Below are 18,898 nucleotides of genomic sequence, written 5' to 3'. Positions count from 1 at the left end.
GTAAATATTCTCCAGCGGTTGATATAAAATGCCGGTTGATGCCTGTCGGATGAAATTGGCACTTCTAGTGCCTGATCGCCTTTACTGTTTACCAGACTTCATTTTTAATTTCATTTGCTTTCAATGATTTGTGAGATTGGCATGCACAGAATGTAACTATAATAGTGTCACTATACAATTCATGTAGAGGAATACTTTGCATAACGCGGTTAACTAGTTCCAAGAAACATTCAGGTTATGCAAACATTGATAGAGGTCTATTTAGAATGAGTTTGAATTGAAATAGTTTAACACAAGAATTTAGGATAATAAACAATTTACAAAATAAAATAAACTTTGGTTAGATAGTAAAAAGAATTATGCACTAGAAATTTCAATTTCGTCCGGTAGATGTCAACCGCTAGAGGGTGTTTGGTGTCATCTAACGGTGAGATGTGTAGCTTCTACTATCTTTTCTTCAGTTGTAGAAAAAGGGATATTGATGGGTACTGTTAAAGTCACCGGTTACCCATAAAGATCTTAACGGATTTATTCCATAAACGGTGAAGATCTTTAGAGATTTATTCCATTAACGAACTCAAATCTGGTAATCGCTTCAGGTATTTATTGAAGAAAACATAATTCAAACATTCGCTTTCGTTCTTTATCGTGTGAACTAACGGACGGACGTTAATCACCGTTACCCATAAATTCGGCTGAGATAAATACCCTAGCTATTTATTAGAAGAAAATATAAAATTTAAAAATTCCCTTTCATTCTAGAGTTTCGTTTGACTAACAGAGATATTTATATCGCCGTTATTCGGACTCCATTAATGAGCTCGACTGGCATGTCACTCTGCTTATCTATTGCAAAAAGCTTTACGAGGCACTTCTATGTAGAGGCACATCCACAAAATAAGTGTACTAGGGCCCTCGCGGGCAGAGGGAATTTGTTATTGCTATGTTGGTCATACTGCCGTGTAGCTTAATTCCTACCCTTTCCGGTGAGTCCAATCACGCGTCAGTATGCACAAAACTGTGGCCACAGTAATGTTTTCCGTGAAAGATGTCGATAAAATCTACCGCCAAGTGCGAAATTTGCAAGCATTATCTATTATCTCGTTCTGAGGGGAAAATCTTCGTCTTAAGATCTTAACGAGATCAAATCAGTTTATGGCGAAGGAATTATGAATCGTACGAGGGTGTTTAAGTGGTGTCGTAAATTTAAAAAACTCTCGTAATGATGTGCACGATGAACAAAGGAGTGGAAGACCTTCGATTTTGACTGATATGCGCATTTTCCTGCCTTCGTGCCTTCAGCTATCATCTGTTCACCTCCCTGAAGATGCACATGGGTGGGGAAAAAATTTCAACTGACGAGGAAGTACAGGTGGAGATAAAGAATTGGGCAAAAGAGGTTCCAGCAGACTTCTTTGACCAAGACATAAAAAAATTAATCCCTCATCTCATTAAGTGCATCGAGAGGGATAGCGACTACGTTTACATATGCACTGATGTAACCATGTAAAAGTTTTGTTTTAAATAAATAAATTTTTTGAAAGCTACAAAAATCTAGTACACCTATTTTCTGGACGTGCCTTGTATTTACGAATTTAGAAATACGTAATATTCTTAATAACGGAGAAGCACTATGCATACCCTGTACATCTTGACCCTTTGACTACCAACGGGACACATGTGTCCCATGCGAATAATTCAAACATCGTTGGCAATTCAAATAATAATAATAATAATAAGATCAGATGTGACCAGGAGACTGTGTTTAGTTTCCAAAACTCTGTACGGATGTCAGGAATATCTCACACTAAAGGAGTCGTACATACTGTATAACAAAATGTTCACATTAAAAAGAAAAAAATGGTAGTCAAAGAGTTAATGTACTTCTAGTAAAGCCTCCATGACCATATATAAGATTTTCTAGAATAATAAACCTTCGATTTTCGCAGTACTTCTCATGGTAATATGCGTTAATTTGGCCTATAAAAAAATCTTATATTCACGTAAGTGTAGAACTTAAATTCCACCAAAATTGAAGTAGAATATCACATTATGTCCACATAAAAATTTGTTTGGAACAAATTGTGTGTTTGCAATCGCGAAAAAAAAATGTAGATACATATTTAATTTGAGTCACTAATATTATATATTCTAATGAATGAATTATTTGGAATTTAATGAAGTGATTTTTTTTTTATTTTATTTCTGTTTACGTTTGTTCAAAATTGTTTTTAAACTTTATTATTCACATTTTCAGCAATATTGATGTCCGGATTCAACAAGCAGAGATTGAATACCAACTTGGTCGAGAAGAGCTAAATTTGTTGACTCTTTTAGAAGAGAGCAGGAATTTGCAAGCCTGTCTTGACGAGGCTGACCAAAATAAAGCGAAGAACGACTTTGGAACAATATACAGGTAAATAGAGTATATATATAAGAGAGAGAGAAAGAGAAATCAAAGATCCTTGTATGATTTGCTTATGCAATTTATTTATTTATTTATTTGCCTATTTTGCATACAAATGAGAGTATTCTCGAGTACGCATACAGTTGTCAAAAATTACAAAATAATTACATATATGCTATAAAAAAAACTTACAGATAAAGTAATACATACATAGCTATGGCTTTTATAAGCTTACACATTCATAACATAATTAACAAAAAAACATTTATACATTGTCTTCAAAAGGCTCATTTACCGACTAGTAACATTTATCTACTGAGAACTTGTGAAGATCAGATTTAAACATAGAATATGATTTGTTTAGCTTCATAAAGTCAGGTAACTTACTGAAAATTTTTATACAGTTAATATGTACGCTTTTTTGAAAAAAAAAAAAAAACCGAAAAATTTTTGGGGATAACATGCAAATTGTTAACGAATCGAGTATTGTATTTATGGACGTTAGTGTTTTCAATAAATAAGTGTTTGTTACTTACAGTAAACAAGATGATGTATTGGATGTATTTCAAATATTGGGAAAACAAATATTCTTATGCCTTATGTCCTGGACATGAAAGTCACTACAAACGATTTCATGGTTTCTTTGATACTTTTATCAATGTTTCTTCTATCGCTGAACTGCCCACTAAAATATGGTTATACGTTCTATCCATATGGTTATACGTTCTATCCATATGGTTATACCTTCTATCCATATGGTTATACGTTCTATCCATATGGTTATACCTTCTATCCATATGGTTATACGTTCTATCCATATGGTTATACGTTCTATCCATATGGTTATACGTTCTATCCATATGGTTATACCTTCTATCCATATGGTTATACCTTCTATCCATATGGTTATACGTTCTATCCATATGGTTATACCTTCTATCCATATGGTTATACGTTCTATCCATATGGTTATACCTTCTATCCATATGGTTATACCTTCTATCCATATGGTTATACGTTCTATCCATATGGTTATACCTTCTATCCATATGGTTATACGTTCTATCCATACTTCAATATAAAACGTTATATAAAAAGAGAGAATGTTAGTCCAATCCATTCTGTTTGACAAAGTGTTTGGTTGCAATAATTATGAAAGAGCCAAAAAGCAGAACGTATTGAACATTTGTCAGCGCAACGTTTTTACTCATAAATTAACCCAATCGTTTCCACTATCATTGCAACTATACTAACTTAAAACCAGGGGCGTCATTTCAGACTTCGCTTGAAGGGGGGCAAGAGCACAACCGACAAAAGACTTTCACGTTTTGTACTAGTATACTAGTAGACAATTAATTAAAGTAATATGTATTCCTCAAACTCTTGGGGCGAATTGCCACCTTCTGCCCCCTTCCCCCTAAATGACGCCCCTGCTTAAAACTACTTTCCATGTGATCCCGTACAATTCTTTTTTTCACACAGAGTGCATCGAACTACTTTTCCTCCTCTTTACAAAGGTTTTATATTAAGGCATGGGATTTTATGGAAGAAATGAAATATTTTAGTTTAACTTAGTACAAATTATGCTTGTTAGGCTAAAGAAGACTGATGATTAAGGCAAGCGAATGATGATGGAAGAATTAGTGGAATGAGAATGTTGGAGGAAACGGAAGCATCTGAGAAAACCCACAGACATGATGTTGTGCACCACAAACTTACTTGACCGGGGATCGAACCAAGGGCACCACGCACTAGAGGTAAGCGCTCTTCCACTGAGCTACCGTGGCCCGCTTTACGAAAGAACAGAACCTATAACAATATTTAAGTGAGCAGTATAGCGGTAGAAGATTCATTGATATAGAATTCAGAGAAGTCTTAAAACTGTACGTTATGATTCTCATGTTGAGGATGCAAGGTATGAATATTTTTCCACTTCTTATATGATTGTAGGCGGTACATAGAAGAAACTACAGGAACCACGCAAGTACTCCTACTTAGCTTTCAAGCTGGCAATGACTCGTCGTCGAAATATAAAAGAACGGGAACAACCAAAGGATGCAACGTTATCGTGTCACTGTATGCTTATATATATATAAACATGATAGTTTAAAATTAAGCATTCGAGACATAGTGATAGAATTTAATGATATGTTGCAGACGTTGCATTGCTAGATGCAATATTAATCTAATAATAGTAATATGTAATATTAGTGCTCATGTATTATTAATTGAGGGTGCTTATGAAACCATTGAATGTTTCATGCACAAAGAAAATAGTATTTAATATAGTTACTGTAACAATGGACCCACAGGCCCCAAATCTGCGGGAAAATGCCAGTATTGAGGGTGTTTAACGAACAACAGCTCAAGGAAAAAAGTTACCCCTATCTGGTTCTTAAAATATCAAATATTGCTTCGAAAATAATGGTGTAGAAACTTTTGTGTATGGGACATACCCACACTACATATACATTTAAATCAATTTTGATCATGAACATTCAATCTCCTATAGAGCACTGGAGGACTAGGCTTCACTGCGAGGGACAATTCTCAACCTTAAAAGCAAATAAATAAATAAATAAAATAATAATAATAATAATAATAAAAAAAAAAATAGAAGTAACAAGTCCAGATAATACCTCTATCTGTCTCCTTAACTTAATTACTTAGCAGAAAATAGCACTTTTTTTTAACTTCTTTAGTGTTGTAATTGTGGTCTTATTTTCTACGAGTGAAAGTTACAACTCGTATATTAAAAAGTTAATAATTCCTTCACTCTACTTATATGTTTTAGGAAAAAAAAAAAAAGAAAAAAAACTTTACTAGTAGCTTATTAGATGCATGAGTGCGTGCGTTCTAGTATGCTATTTTGGTATTCTCACAACAGCTGACATACCGTCCGAGATCAAAATTCAAGATACTGATAGCATTATTATACTAAACAAGGAAAACACATTACACAAATAAATATATGTTAATAACAAACTACTGTATATTTTAATTTAAAAAAAAAATATACTTACTTTTTACATCCACTATATGGAAAAATTGACTAAGCACAGAGGAATTTTGACACAGAAGACGGCACATTCAATAGGAATATTGATGAAATTGTTATACTACCACCATAATCACATAATATAATACTGGTTGCTGTAAGCGGAGTTTTGTTATCGTATTTCCCTCATTAAAGAAATTTTATTTATTTATTTATTTATTATGTGTGGTAATAGATCACACCATTCTTCATCCAAATTACTGACAATTAACTTAGACTGTCATTCTATTTACATATTTCTGTAATTCCTGAATTTTCTTTAAACTTCCAAGCTTTCGACTCTCCCCTGGAGCCTTGGTCATGGAGGTTAAAAACAGGAAGAAAAAGAATAGGAGCAGCAAGGAATAAAAATGGAACGGATTTGCCAAGGGAAGAGCTGTGTTGTATGGAAACACGTTATGAAGCACGTCAGCGATCAGCGTGTTTGCTTACAACATAGCTCTTTCCTTGACAAGTCCGTTCCATTTTTATTCCTAGATGTTTCAATTCTTTTTCTTCCTGTTTTTAACATCCGTGACCAAGACTCCAGGGGAGAGTCGAAAGCTTGGAAGTTTAAAGAAAATTCAGGAATTACTGAAATCTGTAAGTACAATAATAGTTAGAATTCCTGAGCGTGGTTTTACATTGTCTGAAATTAATTCTAAGTAACTGACACAAGTAAATTGGTTCAGTGCATTGTCTCATTGTCCGGCCTCTCTCCTTGTGTTCTCAATTTACAGGATTGTTTTCAAACACGACATACTTATAACCAACAGCAAAAGCAGGGTAGGTCACCTTTTGCGATAAATACAGCTTCGAGGTCAGCTATTGCTAGAATACCCCAAATATTATTATTATTATTATTATCATTATTATTATTATTAGGTTCGGACATCTTTTAATTGAAAAGGCATACATACAGTATTGTTATGTGTTGTGAAATGCAACTGTTGTTCTGTAGTGTCAACATTGCTCTCAACTGTATACATGTTTTCATAACGATTAATTCTGTTTATTTCCAGTTGTTTGCAAGGCACAACATACGTAACGCTTCACTCCGTTGAAATTAATTATGACCCGAAAAGCCCGGTATTTGGGGCAGGAAAGAAAGAAGGTGCACAAGGGCTTTACGTGGAGTGGGCAACAGAAGATTCTGGCATGGCAATAGGAGACAGGTATATTTTTGGCATATATTTACTATTCAACAAAATTTAAACAATTGGCCATTACTAGGATGTGGCCGTACTTCTATTGAACATGTAAAGGAATTATCCAATTTATTATTCCCATGTAAGTTGGCCACTTCATATGGTAAATAGTTTTCTTCCGATCACTGGGCAAACATGACCGGTTTCAATATATCTTCATGACTTGATGGATACGAGCGTGAGACAGGACGGTTCAACAGGGAATGACTCGAGTATTTGAGAGGATGTCAATGGAAAACAATAGGAGTTTCACTGTTTTAGGCACTATTACAACGATATGTTGTATTTTTAATTGTATTCTTTGGGCAAAATTTGTGATCTTTTCTATAAATATGCACTAGCCAGCTAGGTTAAAAAGAAGAAGAAAAGAAAACATATCTTATTATAAATCAATGTATGTTTTGTTATTTTACCAAGACAATGTGTTTATATGTAACTATGGAAACAGAAACAAGGTTAGATATAATGACAATTACCTTTTAAGGATCATAAAGTTTATAAAAAGAAGGTATACAATAAACGACATTTTGCATTATGTCAATTTAGTTTACTCATTGTGGCTCAATAAGATAATATAATGTTAGAATCAGGACTAAAACAAAAATAACAAAAGTAAATTATTGTTATACTATTATTTGTGTAAAATAAATTTGAACAACTTCGACGAAAGAGAAGGACAGAAAAGGCATTGAATTAGAAAGAAATGGATCACGTGATATTTGTTAACCAGTTACTTTCTTATTATGACAATTTCTTTTGCACGTTCTTCCGTTTAATCGTGTTTTTCTCTGGCCGAGTGGCTAATGCCTGTATGAAGAAAAACATATAACAAGTAACCTACCAATCATCATCATCATCATCAAAGGTATTGTGCCATTGACAGTCACTTGCCGCCGCAACTGAGGAGCTTCCGTACTCCAGGGTCTTCAGCTAACCTCTTCATCTTCACGTTTTTCATACCGTCCATCAACTGTAGCCTCCTTCGCCCCCTTCCTCTTTTTCTGCCACCATACTCTCTAACACGTCTCTCCTGATACTGTTCCTTCTTAGCCAATGTCATAATCAGTTTGAGTTGAGTTGATTTTTGAGTTTAACGTCCCTTTCAGCAGCGAGGCTATATGAGGCGGGACCTACTGATTAACGTGAAATCCGAACCACATGAGCTCGTGCCGGGAATCGAAGCCGGGTCTCTCACGCCAAAGGCGCGTACGCTAACCGCATAGCCACGAAGTAGCTCTCACAATCAGCTTCTCTTTTCAGTTACATCTAAAATTATTATTTTCTCCCCCACCATTTCTAACACCCTCTCATTTCGTTTTCCGTTCGACCCAGAAAATTTTCTCCATTCTTCTCCACATCTACATTTCCAAAGCTTCCAGTCTTTTTTCATCGTTTTTGCGTTATGTCCATGTTTCTGCCCCCATACAATGCAATACTCTACACGAAGCATTTTATGACTTTTTTCTCAGGTCTTTATCCAAGGATCCACAAAATCGATCCTAAATACTTCTTTCACCATTCCTATTCTTGCTTTTATTTCACGTTTGCACTTCATTTAATCACTAATAATACCATCCAAGTATCGAAAACTCGTTACCTGTTCTATTTATATTCTATTTATATTAGTTCCTTTATACTATGATTCTAAGGGAAATTAATCCTAATGTAGAATTATACCACTAATGCAATTTATTAATTATATATTTCTCTGCTTTCCTTGTTTCCCTTCCACCATATCTTCTATCACATTACTCAGAGTACAGTTTCTTCTCCAACAACTTCCTAACATGTTTTTAATTATTTCACATTATACTCTTTCACCCCCTATTATTCCCAATGCTCCTCATTGGTTTATCGTTCCAATCAGCGAAGTTTTCTTCAACATTCAATTTCTTCAACACTCAAGTTTTTTTTTTTTTTTTGGGGGGGGGGGTCGTCGTGTGCTTTTGTTTCAGCCCCGTACAGTCTTTAATCTAATTTTTGTAACTCTTCTCGCCAGTAACTAACATGGCGTGCTTCTCATCATTATTACCACGATCATCTTAAAGATATTTTCACCGTTTCTCACATTGATATTTCACCGTTTTTTTATTTATGGTTTACACTTGATACGTACGTTAATAATATTGTTTAAGGGTGGCGAGCACCAACCGAGAGTAAGTGAAACTAAAGTAGTAAGTTACTAAGAGAGAAGGAAATCGGCGACTTCCAGTCGAGAGTACTGAACTAAAGGAGTAAATTACTACAGGAGTAAATTTTTCGTTTACTACTGTAGTAAATTTATTTATTCCAAAACTGGTGGAGAGCACCATCAAAGAGTACGCTACTACATTAGTAACTTAAGGAGTAAATAAGGCCAAAATTTACTCCTAAGCAGTAGTAGGAGTAAAGTTAGAGAGTAAGATGAGTTCTTTGGTTTCTACGTGTTAAATATCGAATTCTATGGATTACCTGGACTACGAAGAATATATGGAGATGGAGGAAGAAGTAGACATCCCAAGAATGAGAGTTTTAATGGAAAGAAGAGACCTATTTGCAATGTATAGTGACATTGATTTCAAAGAGCGTTTTGGGTTGCTTAAGGAATCTTTTGAGCGGCTGCTTGATATGTTGGAGCCGTTACTGCAGCATAATTCTGACAGGAACCGTGCTTTGTCTCCTAGGCTACAACTTCTTTGTAGATTGCGAATCCTTCGCACTGGTACTTATCAAATCTTAGCAGGGGATCTCATTAACATACATCGTAATACTGCTGGAAGAGCTTTTAACAGTGTGATAGACAGTTCAATTGCCTTAAAGCCACTGTATGTGTCCAGGCCACAGAACAAATATATATATATACAGTGGCGGATCCAAGGGGTGAGCTATAGTGGCTATAGCCCCCCTTGGCGCTCAGGTTTACACTGGATAAAATGGGCTTCAATCCTGCTTTACACTGGATAAAACGGCAAACTATGGTTTAGCCCCTCCCTTGATCATATCCTGGATCCGCCACTATATATATATATATATATGAAAAAGTGAATTCTATCGAATTGGTTGATTCCCGAATGTCATAGGGGTCATGGATTGTGTACCTATACCCATACTTTTTCCCTTTGGAGCACAAGCAGAACTATACAGAAATTGCAAGAATTTCTTTTTTATAAATACACAAATCATTTCTGATGTCAATATGAAGATTTTGAACGTGGTAAGCTATTGGCTGAGTTCCACGCATGATGCACGCATTTGAGACAATAGTAGAATTCCTCCAGAATTGAAAAACGAACAAGATAATGGGTTGCTTGTTGGAGATAGTGGATATGATCTCTCCAAACATCTTATGATTCCTATGTTGGACCTCAGACAGGAGCCGTAGGGCGCTACAATAAAGCCCATGTTGTTACAAGATGTGTAATAGAACGTACATTCGGTGTTTGGAAGAACCGTTTCCAAATTCTCACTAAAACAATGAGATATAAACAAAACATGTGTGGGAATGTTATTGAGGATACTGCAGTTCTGCACAACTTTAGAACAGAAGTAGATGTGTTTCACCCTGATGCTGTGCAGTGTTTCTTTCAGAAAAAATGTCCCGGAAAGAACACTTAGTATTCGAAGGGGATCATATTATTTTTACATGGTACTATTCTATTTATTATTATTAGAGACCGGATGTTTAGGCACTAAAAACCTAGAAAATAGGCAGGCAAATAGGCACTAAAAATTTAAAAAATAGGCAGTAAAATAGGCACTAAAATGTAGCTTGAAATAATGAAGATAGATACTCAATACCATTAAAAAATAGATTCAAGTCATAAATAATGCTCAAAGAATATAGAAACATTAACATACTTCTTTGTTAATATCTTCTTTTATTGCATATATAAAAACGAAGCTTGCTATGCATTCCATATATACTGGGTGAACCTGGAAGATGTGCACATACTTCGGGAGGTGATTTGTGACATCAAAAGAAGACAAAAAGTCCTCTTGCATGTTGTGGAATTCCGCGTCGTATAGGAGTGACAGGGGGGCTAACTTGGAATCGAAAATCGAATCCTGACAATTGGAGCGAGACATAAAAGTGTGTACATACCTTGGGAGGTGATTCGTGACATTCAAAAGGACTTTTTGTCTTCTTTTCATGTCACGAATCACCTCCCAACGTATGTGAACATCTATCTGTTCCGTTTCCAATTGTCAGGATTCGATTTTCGATTCCAAGTTGGCACCCCTGTCAATCGTACACGACGCGGAACTCCACATGCAACATGATTTTTTGTCTTCTTTTCATGCCACGAATCACCTCCCAACGTATGTGCACATCTATCTGTTCCAGTCCAATTGTCAATATTCGATTTTCGATTCCAAGTTGGCATCGACATCGATTATCACTCACACACGACACGGAATTCGACAAACTGCAAGAGAAGTTTTTGTCTTCTTTTGATATCATTAATCACCTCGGAAGTATGTGCACATCTTTGAAGTTCACCCTGTGTGTATATTGTAACGTACCACGTGCTTGTATTTACAAACACCTAATATACGTATATATGTATGTATTATTTATGTTATATAAATTATATATTTTCCCAATGAAGGCTTATTTTGAAGAAAATGCGTAGAATAGGCAACATTAGGCACTAAAGCAATTATTTAGGCAGTAAAGGTCGAAATAGGCAAAATAAAATTGGCTTTAATCGAAACTATAACCCCCTATATAAACTTTAAAACGTTATTTTTGATCATATCTCTAATATTAAAGAATAGGCATTTTGCCTAACATCCGGTCTCTAATTATTATATTATAGAAGTATTATTTTCGTCTCCTCCCGGAGAAAACTCTCAGAGCTTCCGAGAGGCAATCCCCCCCCCCCCCAAAAAAAAAAAATATGTCTAGAAGAAACACTGGTTTTGTGGATATGAATGGTATGTACCAATATGCATTTCAGCCAGAAGCAGATGCTGCAGGACAAGCTGTCAGAACAATTATACCTAATTTGCTAGTAAAATAATAAATTAGTATAAATACTTTTCCTTCGTAAATGAATAAATAAGGCACTGGATCGTCACTACTGCAGTGAAATGTCACCCATTTTATTTATGTATAATTTTAGTTATGTTTCTCTCTTTTTCTTTCTTCTTTATTTTGCAACTAGGGGATTATTGCAAAATAATCATCAACAAATCAATCAGTACATTGCCTGAAGAACCGGAACCTGAAGTCTGCTCCATTTCGTTCTTGAATTCGTTCTTATTTATAACTTCCATTTTAAGGTTATGGTCTTCCACGATTTCTCTTTGTCTTTCAATTAACAACATTTTTGTATTATATTCCTCTCGTATTAAACGCATTTTTAAAGAATGACGCTCGTCTGCTTTTTCCAACAACTTGCTGTTCTTCACTACAACCGCATGTTCTCTGCCTTTTTTCATGGCCACTTCTTCTGATAAGCTTCAGCTCCCAATAGGAAACGAAATGCACGTGCCAGCAGTGGGCAGAAATGGCTTACTTCTTTAGTAAAAAGGCGTTACTACTTTAGTTACAACTAAAGAAGTAAATAGAAATTGAGCTCTCCAACAGTTACTAAAATAGTATATGACTTCGGAAGTAATTTACTAAAGTGGTCCAGACTAAAGAAGTAAGAGTTACTACAAGAGTAATTTATACTAGTTTGGTGCTCGCGACCCTAAGTATTAGAAACTAATAACCTATTATATTTTCATCTCTCAGACTTATCATCCCAGCCACCAATGTTATTATTATTTTTTTTCATATTATTTTCACAGATTTTCTTTTTCTTTTTTGACATGTTCTCTTTTTCAATTCGGATTTCGCAATTCACATAATCTAAAAAGCAAATCTACTAGTCGTCCTAGTTCCTGTAAAATTAACCTGTTTCCTAATCAAACTCTTCTTCCCTACTCTTTTGGATAGTAAGTTATGTCACTGAAATGTAAAATTTTTGACGGGTCTTTCTTCCGAATTCACTATCCTATATCATTTCTTGTATTTCAACTTATAAAGTTGGTTCATATGTAAGTTTCTTCCGAGTCTAGTGTTTTATTTCATCCCAAGTTACCATCACCAAGTTACTAGTTCAAGCAGTTCAGGCTTTTCTGAATTAGTGAATTCTACCAGGCACGTAGCCAAGGGGTGGGTCCGGGGGGTCCGGACCCCCCCCTTCGAAACCGCAAATGAAAAAATTAAGGAACGATGAAACAAAAAGAAACGAGAAAAAGAAGAATCAGCGTTAAAAATATTAAACTACAGCAAACGTTTGGTTACTCTCTTTTATGAGGAGCTTTGTGTGGAGGAAACGGAAGAGGTTCAAGTTTAAAATGGACATTATTGCAACGGAGCATTCCGAATTCCATCTAGCTCCATACTAATCCTATGGACTACAAATGACGATCGATAAACCGGTTCGATCAGATAGACTCTCAGGTAGAACTTAAGAAATGCCCACAATCACCAATAATATGAGCCTGGCAACATAGATTCGAGTTACACGTGTTAAAAGAAATTTTCAATTTCGCAGCAACACTAATCCATTTTATAGGGTGTCTTTACTGCCAAAGAGATCTCATTGCTATCCTTGACGGCATTAAACGAAGATACTAAAAAGAAGAAGACAAGACGAACCGAGTTCGAATGACCTGAAAGACTATATCTTTTGTCAATATTTTAAAAATATTCTTTTACTGGAGATTTCTTTATAGTTTGTTATTAAAGTACTTACTAACATATCCTTTTATTGTCCTAATGAAACAATATGGGTATGTTACCAGTAAAATAGTTTAGATTGCTCGAGCACCTGGTGTGTAACCGCAATATTTCGTGTCACGACCCCCCATTACGAAATCCTTATTAAACAAATTAATATATGTTGCCAGTAAAATAGTTTAGAATGATCCAGCCCCTGGTGTGATAACCAGTGTTTCTTCACGGACCCCCCCCCTATTACGAAATCCTGGCTACGTGCCTGATTCTACCTACACTTCTTTCTCTTTATATGAAAAGCTTTCACCTACTTTATGCGATGGAAACTGATTGTATCTTTGTGTTATGTCTTTTTCGAAATGATAACTAACCAATTTCCTTATTTCTTCATCTGTATAACCGTCGCGTGAGAACCAAAGGAACGTAACTCCATTATCGTAGGTTTACAGGCGAGAGGACGAAAATATTATTTTTTTAGAAATATGTGTTTTTAATAAGATAATAATTGAGCTACATTACGACAGATGATCGACAAGGAGAACAGATGGCGTTTACGTTCCATTTACACCAAGTGGGGCTTTCAAAGTTATGTCTAAACATAAGAAAACGGAAACCGCATTTTTGGAGTTACGTTTCTCTGGTTCTCATGCGACGTAATGTTTTTTTCATATTCGAAGCTGAATTTTTGCTGCGTGCGATGTGAAACTAAACACTGGTGTTAAAGCATTTTACATTTCTCTCTTCAGAGCATTTGTTTAACTCGATATTATCTATCGATTGGTATGTCTCATCTTTACACAATATTATAGTTTTTTTTTTTTTTTTTTAAATAAAGTTTAAGAGTTAATCATATTCATTTTGGACTACATCTCATTAACTGTACTGTGTACTGTTGCCTTGCTGTGTCATATTAAAACGCTTGAAATGGGTATACTTTAGAATCAGTTTCACTTTAACAGAAAGGGTAATTACCATAGAGTATCAATTTTCAGGTTAAAAAAAAAAATACTTTCTTGAAAAGCTCACACATGTAGATTTACACTCATCTGTCATTTTGTTAACCTTAATGTGAGTGATTGGTATATCTTTGAACATTCTCCCCTCCCTCCCCCCCCATTAAATCTTAATACGTAATATTATAGAATGTGATTTTAATAGAATATTGTGTAAGCAATATGAGGTATTCCAGGTAGTAAGGACTAACTCAACAATGAAATTAAAAAAAATCGGAACGGTCAAAATGATTGTCCATTTATTTTGAAACTTGTATTTCCTAACGGAAAGACGAACAACTTCCACAAGCTATACTTTATATAGGCTCCAGAACTAGCTGCTACAGAGCATGGCATGGTATTTACCACTCGAATACCTTAAATGTAATTCTTCTCTAGCGTTTTTAGATTCCACATAGCTTTCGTTGAGTTCGCCTTTACTACCCGGAGCGCCTCATGTTTTGTGAGACTTTAAAGCAATTTCTACTCCTTAGCGGCGATCGAAATTAGACAATAATTAAGGTGTAAATTTAATGCTTCTCCCAATTAAAAATATATATTTCGCAAAAATTGTATTTAAAAAAATCGTCTTTCTCTATGCAACATGGTGAAAATGATAAAAAGATAAGGGGATGAAAATTTACAATAAAGAAACTTTCGCTCGCTTGTGCAATGCAGCATAACTAGTAATAGCAATAGTAGGTATTCCTCTAGCATCTTATAAACAAATATAAGATTTTCTTTTAAAAAGTTGGCAATTCTTTTGGTTAGTAGGTCACAGTAGGATTTAAAAATGGTACGATAGCTCACAAGCTTCATAAGTTTGGTGGCCACTGTTTTAGACACACCTGTAGCTGAAGCTCCCCTCCAGTCTGACTTTCTGCGACGATACTCAAAACAGTTAAAACGGTGTGTATAATGTCAAATTCTCAGTCTTTTATTACATTTTTTTTTTAAATATAACATTTGTGAGGATTAATTAAAGTGTTATTTTAATTTTGCAGAATAATGGAAGTGAACGGAAAATTAGTGCTTCATAAGACTAAAGAGGACATGCTGAAACTGTTGGCAATATCACCAGATCCAGCACAGCTCGTGTTCCTCCGCATGCATCCTGTTCCACTACAGCCGCCAACAGTTGCCGTGAAAGAAATGCAAACGCTCCGAGAAGAACTATCCCTTGTGCGGGAACATATGAAACAGAAGGAATCGATTCATGACGATCTTCTACAAGAGCTTGACAAACAGGAGAAAGAAAAGGAGAGCCTGAAGAATGAGAATATTCGTTTGACACATCGAATATCGTTCCTTGAGGAGCAGGTTAGTGAACTACACAAATCACTGGAGCAGGCTAAAACTACAACGAACAATTTAAACGCTCCAAACAGTGGGAAAAGCAAAAACGAGGACATTTCAGTGAAAAAGCCAAATGGAGGCATTCCTGTGAAAATTAAACCTGAAGTGCACGTGTTTCAAAAGGGACCTCAGGTGACCACAATTATGGCCAATATCCCTGATTATGACATGACGGACCCTTATAAGAGCCCAGAAAGCCGACATAATTTCCCAACATTACGGACAAACAAAACTCCCGACACAGGGAAACCTTCCAATATTCCGTCCATCACAAATCATCACCACCATCATCATCATTACGGTAGTCCAAGCCAACAAAATAACAAATCACCTGAAAAAATTCAACCAACAGATGCTAGAAGTACCAAATCGCTGGACTGTATGTCGGAAACTAGTTCCACGGGTCACCATTACAAAAAGAACGAGGCCAACAAGAAGCGTCCAACTCCTCCAAAGAAACCGTTGCGCCTTTCTCTCCACCGTGCCACCAGCTTACAGTCCATGGAGCCACTTCCCGAAACACAGAGAAAACCCACAAAACGAACTCATAAAGGTGACCCTCCTGTGAAAACGTGGCCCTCTATGGAACAAAATATCGATTCCACTCGAAGCCCTTCTCGTGCAGAATCGTGTCAATCGGCGGGGCCCACACTCCGATGGTCTGCTCTCAACGCATTTCGTTCATCCAAGAGTAGTGCAAGTTTAAGTGGTTCTGTGCATAGTGAAAAGTGGTGTTGACAGGACGTGTTATTAACGAAATTCAGTACGATAGAGTTTGTGTAAAATGTATGATTGAGTTATTTTTAAAAATACGTTAACAGCACTGTTAACTAACTTTTCTTCGTAATTTTCTGTACTATAAAAGACATTACAGGCATACCTTCATGTTATTTAACAGTTGCGCTTTTCTGAATACACATTGTTATCAATAAATGAGATTTTAGTGGTAATGTCATTCATTGATATATTTTGTTTTATTTGTGATATAGAAAATGAGTTGTAGCGAACTCAGCACCACATCTCTATATTTGACTCAAATTAGACTTATTTATCAACTTATTTCATTGGTAAGTGTTCATAGTAGATTACCTGGAAACAAACAATGCCTTGCGGCAGCTAACTACTAGAGTCTTAGTGTGGAAACATACTGCGAACAGATCACTTTGCCGTTCACCTTGCATAATTGGTCAGTATTTCCAGCACCTTGCCAAAACCCTTGTACTTTTACTATCGATATACCACATTGTCTTGACACCTAGGCTTCCGTTCCAAGCGCTGCTATCGGCTGAAGGAATTCCACTCCCTTTCTCTCGTTTAGCAACAGCTGAACCTTTATTGGCTCAACTCGTGGGTGTGAGCTTTAGTTCGCACTTTTACCACGGATCAAGACATTTTGGCAACACTATAAATTCAAACTCGTTTGAATTTTCCACCAGCTTACCTTGCCACTGAGGAGCTCTTGCTCATTCAATATCCTTTGCTATTACTTTGCTATAGCGATTTGAAAATATACTGAATAAAGGCTGGTAGAAGGTGGAGGAAAAATTAAAAGTTTCAGGTAAACAATTGATTTTATTTGTTGCAGTAGTTGAATACTAGCCATACTCTTTACATGTTCTCTCAGAGCTTTCTAAACAAATTAAATTTATTACAGGGCAGTTATTATTTTTTTTGGGGGGGGGGGAGAAATAAATTTATATAAAATTATGTGCGAACCTAGCACAGTTGGAATTCATATATAGACATCGAGTTCATATTATTACTTGTGACTCTTCTCAAAAATCACGATTATTTGTCTTTGCAAAACATTAAGTGGCGGACATGGAAGATCTCCAGGGTTGCTACTTCGGATTGGGGATACGAAAATTTAGATTTACTCCCATACATCGTGTCATTGAAACTAAACGTTATGAAAAAGTGGTCTATAACTTTCACTATCTGTATTACTGTCTCAAATCATCTTTACAGTGTCAGTTGTGCGGCAAGATGGTTGAAAAACTGGTTGGTAGAGTGAAAACAAAATGGAAATTGCGAGCATGTACTCTTTTAAAGTGAATTGCGAGGAGAAGGGTAAGATAATATTCCCCATGTTCATAGCCTTAGGATTCATTTCAACAAAGCTTACATAAATCAAAGAATCCTCTTATAATGCTTTTTTATTCAGGTTTCTGCATTGTGACAAACAGAAAGACGGTACGGTTTTTAAAAAAAGGTTATAACTTTACTTCAAAGACCTTGCATTAGTTGAAATCTGAAATTATAATTATTTTCTAAGACAACATATGTATTGTGTTTAAGTTTAGTTATAAACTGAAGATTCTTTTAAGTGATTATGAATTATGGCTTCTATATTCTGAAATGACTTGAAATGAACTGTCAATGTAAAGATAATGTTTGTATGTTATGTTTTAAGAATGATGTCCAATATATACAAGGTATCACAATATATAGATTCCTCACATAAAAATAAGAAAAAAAAAAAATGTTTATATGGACCTGTCCTCAAAAGTGGATAGTTTCGAAGTTAGAGGGCGTCGAAAACGTGTAAAAAGTGAATTTTAAAGTTCATTTCTCCATTACTATGGGACCTATCGTAGTCGGATCAAGACATCACTAAGGAACTGGTATGTGAACTATCCAAATATCCATGTTTAAGAATGTTCCAGTACTTGCACACCAATTTGTAGAAGTAGGTGGAGAGTGATCAGATACTCCCAAACAGCCTCTCTAAAAATGATTGTTGAAGTATCGGAGGTTCTGAAAGATGAATATTTGGATAGTTCACATACTAGTTCCTTAGTGATGTCTTGACCCGACTATGATCAGTCCTATAGTAGAGGAACTTAGGGCTTTTAAGTTCATTTTTTCACGTTTTTGGCACCCTATAACGAAACTGCACTTCCGACTACAGGTCAATATGAACTTTTTTTTTCTTATTTTGATGCGAAGAACCTATTCCCAAATATTGACAATTTTTTGTGACACGCTGTATATACTGTATGTGTATAAAGTAACAAAAATCAAAACAATTAACACATTATTTCGTTACATTATTAAGGAAGAATCCAGATTATGTATCTGTGCACTTCTTTAGATTACAACAGAAATTATACGAATAATATACTCGAACAAATTTAAGTATCTTGTGGTATGTAGTTTAAATAATGCCACCAACTTCCAGAATGA

General features: G+C 35.5%; 1 protein-coding gene across 1 annotated transcript in view; it reads left to right on the top strand.

Moving 5' to 3' along the window:
• sprt (PDZ domain-containing protein sprite) overlaps positions 1-17,905 on the top strand; it is a 328,126-nt gene extending 310,221 nt beyond the window's left edge. Inside the window, exons 7-9 of the mRNA XM_081770847.1 lie at positions 2,258-2,416; positions 6,467-6,619; positions 15,361-17,905. Of these exons, the coding sequence (XP_081626973.1) occupies positions 2,258-2,416; positions 6,467-6,619; positions 15,361-16,450 (1,402 nt within the window). The 3' untranslated portion in view covers positions 16,451-17,905. The remainder of the gene's footprint in view (positions 1-2,257; positions 2,417-6,466; positions 6,620-15,360) is intronic.
• Positions 17,906-18,898: the final 993 nt, after the last annotated feature.

The sequence above is a fragment of the Thermobia domestica genome, chromosome 9 (assembly GCF_964235325.1).
Source record: "Thermobia domestica chromosome 9, izTheDome1.hap1.1, whole genome shotgun sequence".
NCBI lineage: Eukaryota > Metazoa > Arthropoda > Insecta > Zygentoma > Lepismatidae > Thermobia > Thermobia domestica.
This window is presented reverse-complemented; position numbering and strand designations above follow the sequence as displayed.